The sequence below is a fragment of the Podarcis erhardii genome (assembly GCF_964252035.2).
Source record: "Podarcis erhardii genome assembly, chromosome: 2".
Classification (NCBI taxonomy): Eukaryota; Metazoa; Chordata; class Lepidosauria; order Squamata; family Lacertidae; genus Podarcis; species Podarcis erhardii.
Genome location: NC_138498.1, coordinates 57,222,132 through 57,237,371, shown reverse-complemented (window position 1 = coordinate 57,237,371; position 15,240 = coordinate 57,222,132). Strand labels below are relative to the sequence as shown.

The window sequence follows — 15,240 nt, the reverse complement described above, 5'->3', positions numbered from 1 at the left end:
TATTGTTGTTAGCATATGGCGCCTGCTTATCTAACACTACTAGGATCAGAGCACTTACAGCCCCAGCCTAACCATGCTCACTCAGAAATAAATCTCACTGATTCCAAGAAAATTTACTTCCAGGTAATGATACTGTGGAGTGCATCCTTTGTCAGAGTTTAAGAATAAATCACCCCTTCAGTTGAGAAGCTTGTGTGTTAGCAACATTCCACATCCCTTAAACAGATAACTCCAAAAACGCCGTCTTAAATTCTTGGCAGGTGAAAAACATGACAGGCTGACGAGTCCAAGACATGTTAAATCTCCAGTATCCAAATTGGGTGGAGTCGTGCCTGGCTTACAGATGCTCCCTGAGTGCACCAGATGTGGCAATGGAATTGTGTAAGTACATGAATCTCCCCAAGAGCCTAGACGTTTAAGATACTGTACTTTTCCATGTATAAGACAAGGGTGTGTTTTTTAACGTTGAATTAATGTGTAAAAATTGGGGTTGTCGTATACATGGGTAGTGCCGTGTTGGGAAAGGGGAATGGATGCTGCCGTGAGCAGGAGATTGTCAGCGGTGGCTGTGTGAGTGATTGATGGCTGCGACATGGGCTTGGATTGATTGGCTGCTGCTGGAGGCGAGCAGCCAAACATTTGGTTTTTTTTGCGTCGCGTGCGATAGGAAGCGTTGTTCAGGCGGGTGAGTGATTTTCAGCAATTCCCCACCCCCATAAGAAGCTCAACAACTCTGGGCAATCCTCCCCAAAAAAAGCTCAAGAACTCTGGACAATCTCCCCCCATTTTCTATATTTTGAGTCCCCCAAAATAGAGGCGTCTTATACACGGAAAAGTACGGTACTTTTTGGTAAAGCTAAATAAGGAACACACCACCTGCTTAACTGTAAAATCTTGTTATAATGTAATTCCGTAAGGCAATGTTACTTGAAGGGGGTGGGGGAGAGACATACACATGTAACATGGCATTTGTGCTGCATGTTACAAAGAGTTTTTAAGATTAATAAATGTTATCCTCTTGATCCAAAGCCACTTGGTTGCTTCAAAGTGCACATGGAAGCTCCATACAAGAAAGAACTGTCCTGCTCGGTCTGGCAGTGCTTCACACACAGCATTTTATGGCATTCAGAATGGAACAGCTACTATATATATATATATATATATGCTTTCGTAGATTTTCACGGGTACAGGAATGCAGGTTTTGGTGTCCTCGGGTGTCTTCCCGTGTAAAAGTTGGGGTGTCTAGGCGACGTTTCGACGAGGTCTCACTCGTCATCTTCAGGCTGGTGCTTTCGGCTTCTTGTTACTGGAACAGAGCAGGATCTCAGTGTTTGAGTTCCTATAAATACTGTAGAGGGGGTGTGGTGTATAGCCTCCAATGTTCTGGGCAGAGAGGAAGTTCCCAGGCTAGTGTGCCTTTTCTTCTTTTGTTCCTTAATTACTTGAGAGATATCTTGAGTGATTTCTTGAGTGATATCCTGAGTACCACTTAGGTGGGTCATTAGGTGTGGATTAGTTGTTAAAGTCTTTAACAACTTTAAACAGTCTTTAACAACTTTAAACTTTAACAACTTTAACAACTAATCCACACCTAATGACCCACCTAAGTGGTACTCAGGATATCACTCAAGAAATCACTCAAGATATCTCTCAAGTAATTAAGGAACAAAAGAAGAAAAGGCACACTAGCCTGGGAACTTCCTCTCTGCCCAGAACATTGGAGGCTATACACCACACCCCCTCTACAGTATTTATAGGAACTCAAACACTGAGATCCTGCTCTGTTCCAGTAACAAGAAGCCGAAAGCACCAGCCTGAAGATGACGAGTGAGACCTCGTCGAAACGTCGCCTAGACACCCCAACTTTTACACGGGAAGACACCCGAGGACACCAAAACCTGCATTCCTGTACCCGTGAAAATCTACGAAAGCATATATATATATATATATATGTAAAGGTACCCTTGCCCGTACGGGCCAGTCGTGTCTGACTCTGGGGTTGTGCGCCCATCTCACTCTATAGGCCAGGAGCCAGCGCTGTCCGAAGACACTTCCGGGTCACATGGCCAGCGTGACAAGCTGCATCTGGCGAGCCAGCGCAGCACACGGAAACGCCGTTTACCTTCCCGCTAGTAAGCGGTCCCTATTTATCTACTTGCACCCGGGGGTGCTTTCGAACTCCTAGGTTGGCAGGCGCTGGGACCGAACGACGGGAGCGCACCCTGCCGCGGGGATTCGAACCACCGACCTGACGATCGGCAAGTCCTAGGCGCTGAGGTTTTACCCACAACGCCACCCGCGTCTATATATATATATATATATATATATATATATATATATATAATCTGCACCAGATCCCTTTAAGGCAGGTTATAGAATACAGGAGAAACAATACTGTGTTGCTAATGGAGGAAAGGGAAGAGATTTGTGTATACAGTCCCTTCTATGGGACCCGTAAAAGGCAAGCCACTAATAAAAACCTGAAATGAATAGTAATCGTTTGAAATGTTTGCATTCTAATCTTATCTTCTTTCCTGCGACAGTGGCACAATAGTGAAAGCCCGTGACAAGCTCTACCATCCAGAATGTTTCATGTGTGATGACTGCGGCCTCAACTTGAAGCAAAGGGGCTACTTCTTCATTGAGGAACAGCTGTACTGTGAAATGCATGCCAAGGAAAGGGTTAAGCCGCCAGAAGGATATGATGTGGTTGCTGTTTATCCCAATGCTAAAGTTGAACTTGTCTAAATAGATACTCTTATTTCCTGGAGAGGTCAAGAGGTGGCACACCCACCCACAGGCACAGGCACTGTTTTAAAGCATGGCTGTAATCAACTCTGATTATTCAAGTCTCAGTAAAATGTCTTTTCAGAGATAAAATGGTTTGCACTTGGGATCTCAAGGGGATAGTGCTGAAAGGCCTCTCAAAAGGATTTCTCTCTCCTTTTGACACTTGCTTTTGGGTTGCTGTGTTTGGGTGGGTTCTGTTTTGTTTCATTTTTTACTGCACATAGTTTCCATCATACCCCAGTCCAAAACCTGTGTAAATATGGGTGCTTTTTAAAACACTGTTTCATATAAAACCAGTATTTCTTTTATTCTGGACTCAGCTCAACTGGTAAAGAAAAAGTGATTTATATGTGTTGTATGTGCGATATAACATTGTGTCACCAGGTGGCGAGGTGGAGTCCAGTTTTTCTCTATCTGTTTTCCCTGTTTAAATTTACGTTTTTAAACTGAAACGCTTCTTTGATGTGTCTAAATCCAGCCTCTGTCTCATTATAAAATATAAAGAAGACTGCATGAAAGCTCCATGAAAAGAAGGCACTTTAAGAATTGACATTTTACATTTTAAAGCGTTGCATCACATTTACTTTTGTCAGTAATAGAGATATGCCACAAAGATAGCTTTGTGGCTTTCAGAGTGATAGAAAACTGAGGCCACGTGTAATGAGAATTTTAAATATGAAGCTGGCTGCATGAGTTTCACCAAGAATTGTGGGAATGAACAGGTAAAGGACTCGTAAGAACACAGATATATATATAAAAGTAATGTCCTGGTTGCCATTTCCAAACAATACTATTTATTACATGTAAGACTAATCATTAACATTTATCATTCTGGTGATATCTGTCAGCAGCAGCTAGAGCTATCCACTGGGGCTTGTGCTCCAATACTGCCTTTCTTGTTATACCAGAGAAAATATCCTGGGAATCCCAATGGATGGTCCCCCGTTGACTGGTAGTAATGAACAGGCTGGAGACCCTGTTAAGTTTCCTCAGGTCTTTCCAGATCAAGGGGACCCTAATATAATTTCCATTGTGGCACCAAACTATAACTGTGTAAACCACTGTTGTGCCCTGCATAAAAATGTTTAAGAAAGATTTCACATATATATTGTACATGTGGTTTTCTCTCTCTCATCTTTGAGAAAGCATGGCTTCTTTTGCAGATATTCTTGGTTACTGAATCATCTAGGCACCTGCATTTATTCTTTCTTTTTCTTTTTTTTAAATAAAACTTTGAACAAAGGGCTTTACACGCCAGCCATAAACACGTTACTTAAAACTGCTTTCAGATACAATGAAGTTGACCTGGTCAACAGTATGTGCAGAACATCTAAATCCAGCCTAGGATGAAAAGAAAAATAATTCATTCCAGATTCTGTTCTTAGGGCAAGGCATCAGACCTAAATATCATAGACATTTAGGAGCTTTCAAGACAATCATTGTGTAGCACAACAATTGCACATTTGTTATTCATTTGTTACATTTGAAATTGTCATGATAGACACAAATTGTTCATTTCTTGAGAGGAATTATGTCATCACCAATCCTGATTACAGAGCTATTGGGGGAGGGAACCCCTGCAGTTTTTGAATAGAAGGATATGACTGAGACCTTACAGAAGTCAACTCCTGAACTCAAGTATAAACAATCCAGATGTGAAAATGAGGGTGGAGTGCTCAGTGGCCCTTGTGCTCTCCGAAACAGTGATTGCCCTGGGCAGCCAAACAGCTAATCCTAAGTGTAAAGGGGGGGAAATAAACTTTCTATGTCTAAATGTTTAAGCCTCAACTGCGTTTTGGCAACAGCTTATACACCATTTTTTAAAAAGACAGAATGCATTACATCTTAGGCAATACGGTCACCTTATGGAAGCAGATCCAGTATGATGATGTGGTTCAGAGTTGGGAGGCCAGGATTAAAATCCCCACACAGCCATGCAGCTTGCTCTGTGACCATGAGACAGTCGCAGTCTCTCAGCCTAACCGACCTTACAGAGTGGTCATGAGGATAAAGTGGGAATGGAGTAAACCGTGCAGAACACCTTGAGCTCCTTGAAGGAAAGGTGGCATAGAAATGTAAATCTCTAATGAAACCATTGGCATATTCTGTTCAGTGGAAGGCTCTGCACAAGTAATGCTATGAGCCCAATTCCTAGTTAAGTGCTAGGCACATGCAATACCCAAAAATATAAAGAATGATCCATCAAGCTTGGTATCAGCGATATTGTTTGGCTCTTTGAGGGGGCATAGGCTTTTCTCAAAACACAGACATATAAGAAATTCAACTAGGACTGCTTAAATCCAGCCCCCCCCCCCGCCCCAAGATGGGAATGATGGAAGAGTTCACTGTTTGCCATACTAGATTTATGACAGTGGAACATCAACAGAACTCAGGGTAGAGAAAGGCAACACTCACAGCATTATTATCCAAGGGTTCCACTATGTGGCCCGCAAGTATAAATTTAAAATAATAATAATAAGCAATTAAGGTTTTGTGCAGAACGGTTCCATTTGTTTTAGGAACTATAAACTCCTACACCAAAGGGAAAGACATGTACTTTGCTTAGAAACAGTATTGTTTATCCATTTCACAAACACCATTGATAGTAGAACAAGTGTGAATCCACGTTGCTCTGTGTGAACAGGTATAATATAACTTAATTAAGAGGGAAAAACGTGGCAACAAGCTAAAAAATAATTGCGTGCTGTCAGTTAATCCAGATTGCTCTTTACAGTGAATACAGTTCTGTGTTTTCTACCCAGTTACCTTAGCTAATTAAACAGATGAGGTTCAGTTCATTAATTGATTGATTAAATATGCACAAAGCTGTACAGTATATGCAAAATATTAGATCTAAAAAAGCATACCGTCATTGCCTTTGGATGATGTATACATCTGCCACAACAGGGATAATTTTCAAAGAAGTCATTCTTTCTTCCAAAAGGGACTCCTCTTATGGTGAAACTTGTCATCTGCAGTTGTTATACAGTGCTTCTATTAAAAATGTTTTCAGTTTTTAGAATTCTTTTGACCCATTAATTGGTGATTCCTTTTTAGTCGGTCAACATTTTTGTCGATTAATCTAACTGACTTACTAAGCATTGGAACTATTAATATTTTCACATTATGTTTGAGCAAATCTAACGTCAGGTTGAAATTCTACCTTGAGATTCTTGTAACCACATTGAAGGTAGCTTTGCCACCAATGAAGTTTAAGTTTGCTGGTCTAGGGTTTTTTTTGTTGTTGATGATGATGAATCCGTATCAGTACAAATGAACTGAAAAATTATAAATGTTTATCATTTATTAATAGCATAAAAATATTGTTGCTGTTTTATTTACTGGTTGCTAATGGAAACATGTTTCTTTGAGATAGTCATGAACATTCATTTTAATTTTGTTTATTAACATTGTTGGTCCTCAAGGACCCAAGCTATTTTTTTGTGGGTTTCTATATTAACTAGCACTGGAAAATGCATCTTATGAACCTCTGATTTTTCATACTGGTTATGTACATTTCTTTTCAATAACAAATACACAGTATATTCCCTTTGCGAGGTAACTAATCATTCATATGGCTAAGCAAACCTGTCCTTAAAGTTTATCTTCCATCTTTCACTCATTGCCATTAGAAAGTAAGCTCATTAATTTTGTATTGTAGGAGCTAGAATATATTGGGGAAAATTCATTGAAATTAATGTTACAAAGGTTGCGTGCCACCCCCCAATCTCTGCTGAGTGCTAGCAAGATTCCAGGTGGTTCTAGGCCAGGGGTCAGCAAACCTTCAGCAGGGGGCCGCTCCACTGTCCCTCAGACCATGTGGGGGGCCAGACCATATTTTGAAGGGGGGGAAAGAACGAATTCCTATGCCCCACAAATAACCCAGAGATGCATTTTAAATAAAAGGCCACATTCTACTCATGTAAAAACACGCTGATTCCCGTACTGTCCGCAGGCCGGATTTAGAAGGTGATTGGGCCGGATCCAGCCCCCGGGCCTTAGGTTGCCTACCCATGTTCTAGGCACTCACCCAGGGTTGTGTTTCAAATGGGAAATCAAGGCACAGCGGAGACTTTATTGTACCCATATTTACACGTGGGTCTGCTTTAGAGAGAGTTCAGAGCATTACATCTCAAGAGGAGCTTGCTCTCCCAGCAATGCAACAGTGGATTCCCAAGGCAGTCTGACCTCCATCTCCATGCCTCTGTCCCAGCCTGCCAAGATGGCTCTGCCTTCACAGCAGCTCATGGAGTCCTCCCCCTTCTTCCCCAACCTCTACATTTCAAAAGGATGCATTTTTACTGTGTAACCTCTCCCTCCCATCTTTGCTATTTACCCAGAGCTCAGGCAGAGGGTCAACTGTCCATTGATGGCCCTTGTCCCCAGGTGATTTCCTTGTTTAGCGTGCATTTTAAATCTAAGGTCTGGCACCCAGGAACCTTAGGTGATCCTTGCCCCCTGCAAACCCATGACAATAATATCAAAGCTCTCATTCGTACAGCTAGGACTTTGCCTTCAGTTGTAATTCTGGAATCCTATTGACTGCCTCTGGCAAACTTTTTGCAACATCGACTTGTGGCCTTCTCCCTATGATGGCAATAACATGATTTTACAGGAGTTGATGGGAGGCCCTGCTACCCATATGCCTTGCTATAATCTTTTACAGAAATGCAAAGTTTTCTTTTTAATCAAATCTGCTTCTCTTTCACCAGACCTCGAGTCCCTTCCTCTCACTTGAAACAATTCTTTCTTTCAGGAATTCACAGCATGGTCCCATACAATAAAAAGACACAACCATATGTTTCACCATGTTTGCTCGGACTATGAAGACCCTGTTTCTCCTTCTCCTTCTTACATATGTTTATTATCTGTTTAAAAGCTACAAACGCCAATCGTATATCTCATTTTCATCGGACTTATTTTCTCATTACTCAGCTATTTGCAGCAAGAGAACATGAGCGTTAAAAGGCCCCCATCTAATGCATGTGTAATAATAATCATATGGTTGCTTGACAGAAAATAGGAAATAGTAGAAGTTTGTAAACAAACGAATCCACCTACATCTCGGTCACAGAGTGTGTCACAAGCCTCATGCAACCAGCTTTTTCCTCATATAATGTGAGACCTACATTTTTGACATGTCAGACCAGTGCCTTTTGTTTCCTATTCAACTCCATTTCTAAGGCCATTTTTCACCCAGTAGGTTCCACCGTCTACCTCACATGTGTTACAATAGTACTAAAATATGTACCCATCTTAGAAATTCATAAGTGGTTCCATTACCCCTGAATCCAGAGATTATAAATCACAAAAACCTGTTCGTGTAGGTATTCTTTGGCGATCTTTTTCAGACTTCTTACAAATAACAACACTGGCAAAGAAACAAAACATTCCTGGGCTCCCATCTGAACACACATTCTTTTAGGAATCAGAATTTCCACACATTTTTCTCCTGGCTACGTGTTTTTTTTTTATGAGTTGACAACTCACCAGATTTTCCCAAGGCACATCAAGAGAGCTGCCTTGCCCAGTAACATCCTGTAGCTAACTGGCTTCTTTCTAGGTGTCTTTTCTTGTGCTGTGTTGAACTTGTCGCAAATTACAAAAATGAGAATGCAGCTTTACAAACCTCTGCCAGCACAACTGAATAAGAATCTTTTTTTAATATTGTTAAGTGGCTGCTTAGTAATGCAGCAAATCATTTTTAGGGAGACAGTTCATAATAGGCTTTAAATGTATTACTAGTCCTTTGGGCTATCAAATTAATTGTGAATGGGCAATTAACTTTATCACAACTGCAGAGGCCATAACAATCTTTCAACAGTATATCATATAATTTTATATTTGTACACTGAGGAATGCTGCATGTGGTACATACATTCCAGTCCACCTGGGCCTTGCCACCACTATTAATCTATTTTTCTTTGATTCTGAACACATACTTAACTTCTATAACAGGAATTCCTCTTGAATAATAGAAAAGCAAATAAAAACATGTAAACAAACCTAAAACATTCTGAATATATAGTGCAGCTTACTATCTAATGTATATATACCTTTTTAACACAATTAACTGATTCTTAATAACTGTTAGGGTTTTGCAGCAGGAAGCTGTTCTGAAGCACTGAATGCGCCAGTGGTCTTCATCCAGATGTTAACAGGCAAGTGCCCATATTACATTCAGTCATATGTACGGGGAAAGATCAGGAAGGAAATGGGCATAAAGGCCATGTCCATAGCACAGTACAGTAGTACCTTGGTTCTCAAACTTAATCTGTTCCGGAAGTCTGTTCCAAAACCAAAGTGTTCCAAAACCAAGCCACACTTTCCCACAGAAAGTAATGCAAAACGAATTAATCCATTCCAGACTTTTAAAAACGATGCCTAAAACATCAATTTAACATGCATTTTACTATCTAACGAGACCATTGATCCATAAAATGAAAGCAATAATCAATGTACTGTACTATAAAATAAATAAGACAGTATTGTAGATGATAAAAATGAATTTTTTTTTTTTTCTTCTTCCCTGCACTGATGATCATCATTGTTTGGATTGGGTGGGTATCTATTTCCGCAGTCACACAATCAATCAATCAATCAATAGCTGAACTGGGTTCCACACAGTCACAAAAACATATTAACTGAAAAAGCCTCAAAAACAAAAACGGCAAATGTAATCCGTTCTGGAAGTCCGTTTGACTTCCGAAATGTTTGAAAGCCAAGCTGCAGCTTCTGATTGGTGCAGGCGCTCCAGAAACAATAGCCAACAACCACATCGGACATTCGGCTTCCAAAAATCGTTCAAAAACTGGAACACTTGCTTCCGGGTTTTCAGAGTTTGAGAACCAACGCCTTTGAGAACCAAGGTAGCACTGTACAAACTTGCTGCTGCAGCATGTCTATGAGTGGAAGAAACAGGAACAACTAGACTTGGCATCATGAAACGAAGACAATGGTTTATATATGCTCCTGAAAGCAGCAGACTTAGCAAAATAAAAACCATGAGGTTGGAATCCCCTGTTGTGTTAGGGTAGCAGGAAAACAGGCAAGGGCAAGGCTTAGGTAGGTCTTTGAAATGCAACTCTCTCTTATTCTGACCGGACACAGGTTAGAGCTCAACGTCGAGCCTACCAAGTGGCGATAGCGACGGCGAAGAAGAATTTCTTCACCGCCTCTATTGCATCTGCAGAAAACAGCAGCAGGAGACTTTTCCAGGTGGTTCACAATTTAGCGGAACCACCTGCAACATCGGGGCCCAGTACGGGCCACATGTTCTCCTGCAATGATTTTGCAAAATTTTTTGCAGATAAAATCGCTCAGATTCGGGAAGAAGTAGACTCCACCGTGGGAGCAGGACCGGGGCGGGAGAGTGCTAGAGTTCTGTCTAGTCAAGTTGAGTGGGATCAATTCCAATCTGTTACCTCCGAGGATGTGGACAGGCTGCTTGGACGAGTGAAACCAACCACCTGTCTCCTGGATCCTTGCCCATCCTGGCTGATAAAAGCTAGCCGGGAAGGACTGGGCGATGGGCTTCGTGGGGTGGTGAATGCTTCTCTCCGTGAGGGAGCCTTCCCAGACCCGCTGAAAGAGGCGGTTATTAAACCACTTCTTAAAAAACCATCTTTAGATGCGGCCACGATGGCCAACTATCGCCCAGTCTCAAATCTTCCATTCTTGGGCAAGGTGATTGAGCGAGCAGTTGCTGAACAACTCCAGGCACGCCTGGAAGAAGCGGACCATTTGGATCCCTTCCAGTCGGGATTCAGGCCTCATCATGGGACTGAAACTGCCTTGGTCGCACTGGTTGATGATCTCCGGCGGGCTAGGGACAAAGGTGAGAGCTGTTTCCTAGTTCTGCTGGATCTCTCAGCGGCGTTTGATACCATCGACCATAACATCCTTCTGGACCGTCTTGAGGGGCTGGGAGCTGGGGGCACTGTCATACAGTGGTTCCGCTCCTTCCTCCTGGGCCGTGTTCAGAAAGTGGTGGTGGGGGATGAGTGTTCAGACCCCTGGGCTCTCACTTGTGGGGTGCCTCAGGGTTCTGTCCTCTCCCCCATGCTTTTCAACATTTACATGCAGCCGCTGGGAGAGATCATCAGGAGGTTTGGGCTGGGTGTTCATCAGTATGCGGATGATACCCAGCTCTACCTCTCTTTTAAATCAGAACCAGTGAGGGCGGTGAAGGTCCTGTGTGAGTGTCTGGAGGCGGTTGGAGGATGGATGGCGGCTAACAGATTGAGGTTGAATCCTGACAAGACAGAAGTACTGTTTTGGGGGGACAGGAGGCGGGCAGGTGTGGAGGATTCCCTGGTCCTGAATGGGGTAACTGTGCCCCTGAAGGACCAGGTGCGCAGCCTGGGAGTCTTTTGGACTCACAGCTGTCCATGGAAGCACAGGTCAAATCTGTGTCCAGGGCAGCTGTTTACCAGCTCCATCTGGTATGTAGGCTGAGACCCTATCTGCCTGCGGACTGTCTCGCTAGAGTGGTGCATGCTCTGGTTATCTCCCGCTTAGACTACTGCAATGCACTCTACGTGGGGCTACCTTTGAAGGTGACTCGGAAACTACAACTAATCCAGAATGCGGCAACTAGACTGGTGACTGGGAGCAGCCGCCGAGACCATATAACACCGGTCTTGAAAGACCTACATTGGCTCCCAGTATGTTTCCGAGCACAATTCAAAGTGTTGGTGCTGACCTTTAAAGCCCTAAACGGCCTCGGTTCAGTATACCTGAAGGAGCGTCTCCACCCCCATCATTCTGCCCGGACGCTGAGGTCCAGCGCCGAGGGTCTTCTGGCGGTTCCCTCATTGCGAGAAGCAAAGCTACAGGGAACCAGGCAGAGGGCCTTCTCGGTAGTGGCGCCCGCCCTGTGGAACGCCCTTCCAGCAGATGTCAAAGCAATAAACAACTACCTGACATTCAGAAGACATCTTAAGGCAGCCCTGTTCAGGGAAGTTTTTAACGTGTGATTTTACTGTATTTTTGGTTTTTATGGAAGCCGCCCAGAGTGGCTGGGGAGGCCCAGCCAGATGGGCGGGGTATAAATAAATTATTATTATTATTATTATTATTATTATTATTATTATTATTATTATTGCTACATTTCATGTCTGGGCTAAACTCCACCTATGAACATGCAGACTACAGGAGTTCAGAAGCTCCATTGAACACTAATACTGAATCACAGTGTCACCATATATTCAACGAGACCAACCAAAGTGCAGCTAACCTAACATACTCAAGATGTGTAGGACAATCCCGTGCATATTTACTTAAAAGTAAGTTGCAGTGTGGGATGCGGGTGGTGCTGTGGGTTAAACCACAGAGCCTAGGACTTGCCGATCAGAAGGTCGGCGGTTCGAATCCCCGTGACGGGGTGAGCTCCTGCCCACCTAGCAGTTCGAAAGCACGTCATGTGCAAGTAGATAAATAGGTTCCGCTCCAGCGGGAAGGTAAACGGTGTTTCCGTGTGCTGCTCTGGTTCGCCAGAAGCAGCTTAGTCATGCTGGCCACATGACCCAGAAGCTGTCTGCGGACAAATGCCGGCTCCCTCGGCCTATAGAGCGAGATAAGCATGCAACCCCAGAGTTGGTCACGACTGGACCTAATGGTCAGGGTTCCCTTTAAGTTGCAGTGTGTTTCCTGTTTGTGGACCCATGGAATTTACTGCCAGGTAAGTGTGGACAGGAAGAAGCTGATTTAGGCTGCAATATCCTGGGAATGTGTACACAGCTTGTGTGTGTAACCAGCAGTATATTGAGATGCCCCCATCCACCGATAGCAGGAGGAAAGAAACCTGATGTGTTAGGAGAACCACAAAATTCACCAAATCATTATTTCAGACAACAAAAGGCATTCTAGTTTGGGAGAAATGGTCAGTTTCTGAGCTCCTTCTGGGCTGAAAGAAACACTGTAACTGTGGCAGAGCCGCTATCTTGAGGGAAGATTTCGGGATCTTTGGAATGATAGTTGTAGATTTATTGTACTATAAACCGATGGTCTGGAAAAACTCCTAAAATGGGTTATGGGTTGAGCTTTTGAAACTGCACAGATTACAGGAACGTGGTAGCTACAGCAGAGTTCAACATAAGGCTTCCAGCTGAACATACAGAATGATCACCATTGCAGCCCCTTCCACAAACTTCTTTATACTATCTATCTCGTTCACTTCTCATACAAATGTCTACACTGTGACAAAATATATTTTGAAAGTCAGGGGTGACCATCTTCCAACATATTTGCATGTTGCAGAGGAGCAGAAATCACAGGGTAAAGAGGATTTGCCACCAAATGCAGCTTTTATACTTGAAATCAAAATAACCTCCCACCAAGACAGTCCTCCAAATGGGCTTGAGGCAGATAGCATTTGTGCTGCATTGCTACCTTGGTCTCAGCAACACATGTACAGATATCTTCCTGCACAATACATCCCCATTCAAGAGGGCGGCTTGTCGTTGTCCAAAAAGTCGCTTCATATTGGATGTGGCGATAAATGTTCAGCCATACACGGCATTTGCTATGTAGCCCTTGCCTAATTTTGGCCCATTGTGGAGAAAATTTCAGAATAGTACATCTCACCAAAATCTGAGCTCTCAAAATTAAAAATAGTAAAGCCTATCCCCTCCTGTCTCTCTTTGTGAATATTGTCAAAAGAAGATTATCCTCAGAGTTTTCAAGGAGAGGCTGCAGGGCATATCAGTGATGCTAGAACAGTGGATTTCATTCATCAGCAGGTGACTGAACTACATGGACTTCCAACTCTATGATTACAGGTGTAGGAACCCCAAATGTGGTTCAGACAAGTCCTCTATGCTCTAATCTGGGCCAATTTATCTGCCAACTGAGAAATAGCATAGGAGAAGTGTGATGTGTCCAATTGATTTAACAAATGCAATGAGGCAAGAGCTGTACATAATGTTCCGAGTGTGGGTGTACCTGCCACACGACGTCTCATATGCCCTATGCAAGAAGGATTTGTGTGCAGGGCTATCACTCAAGTAAAGAGATGTTAATGAGTTTTAATAAATGATTCACTTAAATGTCTTTTTTTCCTATTAAAGGGAAGATTTATTTGTTTGTTTCTAGATAATGCACACATGTAGCATAGCAACCAAACAGAAATCATTAGGTCCACAGCTAAATAAATATTAAAATGGAAAAAGTAAATTGCTAAGCATGTTGAGGGACTTTAAAGAAGATTGGGGGCCATTTTCGCCTGTGTGAACTGGAGCTTTTCACATGGTATCTGTGCCATGTGCAACGGTAGCGAAGGCAGAAGATAGCATGGTTGTACACTCCCACCGATATAGGTTTTTCCAATTCCATTACAGAAGGCGGCTGCCCCAAAAGCACATCAGCCACTCATGTGAAAATGCCCTTTGATTTAATGAGCTGTCTCCCTAATAGAATAAGCCCCTGTTACAGACACTGGAACAAGTTCATAAACTCCAGATAGCAACTGGCAGCTGGGAGCAGCAACACAAGACGGGCTCTTTGCCACTTTTTACCATGCCAGGACTGACTGCCAAGGCCTGGTACAGACTGGTGAGTTTAGCCCACAGAAACAGTCCTGACTTGCTCCCCCCCGCCTGATTTTGCTGGGAAAGGACAAGCTATTGTTTCCCTCAAAGCAATTCCCTGATGCAACTAATAAGCTTTCAAAGGGGATCAGTCACACTTGGCACTTCATGGCTACTTGCTGGGCCACGACAGTTGCGTTTTCCACTCAAGATCAAGATTGTTTGCAGTATCTTTTTCCCAGGGCCTCAAGGTAAGGCATACCAGATATGCTCCTGTGCTTTCTCTTCCACCTAACCCCACTCTCATTCTGCGCACACCGAGTAAATGATCACCAGGCTTGCCTTACATAAAACTGGCTGGGTTTCTCAGAGGCCCTTCCACCGCTTCATGTTTGACTACACTGTGCTGCCTCAGTCTCTATTCCTGCCAGTTTACTTCTTTCTTTAATTGTTTCTGACTAAGAGGAATGTGGGACAACATCCGAGGCCAGCCAGGACAGGATGCCAAGAAAGGGAGGGCGGTATTAAAAGGTTAGACTATGCACTGCTTCTCTTGGGAGAAAATTCAAGCCTAAGGGATAAGGGGGTTTCCATTCGGCCTCACAGCCAGATTGCTCCAGCAAAAGAGTTTGAGTTCACTGAACTGACCGGGCCTGATATGGATTTGAGCAACCAGTGCAGAGTTTTGCCACATTCCAGGACCTCAGAACTGGGTGGCCTGGTCTGCATATCATGCAAAACATTTGCTGTTGATGCAAAACTTTTATTCCGATATTGTATGGGAAATGCACTTTATGAGTTTTTAACATTAAAAAATGAAATGCGTCTGCGTGCCATTCAATCGAGCGTGAGGCTTCTGCCTTCAGTTAAATGCTGGATTTGGGCCTGGGGAAATTAAACTTTGCTGTGACCTTGGGTGAAT

General features: G+C 43.2%; 1 protein-coding gene across 1 annotated transcript in view; it reads left to right on the top strand.

Moving 5' to 3' along the window:
* The window catches only part of PDLIM4 (PDZ and LIM domain 4), a 74,576-nt gene extending 68,232 nt beyond the window's left edge, over positions 1 to 6,344 (top strand). Inside the window, exons 6-7 of the mRNA XM_081851093.1 lie at positions 261 to 381; positions 2,544 to 6,344. Coding sequence (XP_081707219.1) covers positions 261 to 381; positions 2,544 to 2,748 — 326 coding nt within the window. The 3' untranslated portion in view covers positions 2,749 to 6,344. The remainder of the gene's footprint in view (positions 1 to 260; positions 382 to 2,543) is intronic.
* The last annotated feature ends 8,896 nt before the right edge of the window (positions 6,345 to 15,240 follow it).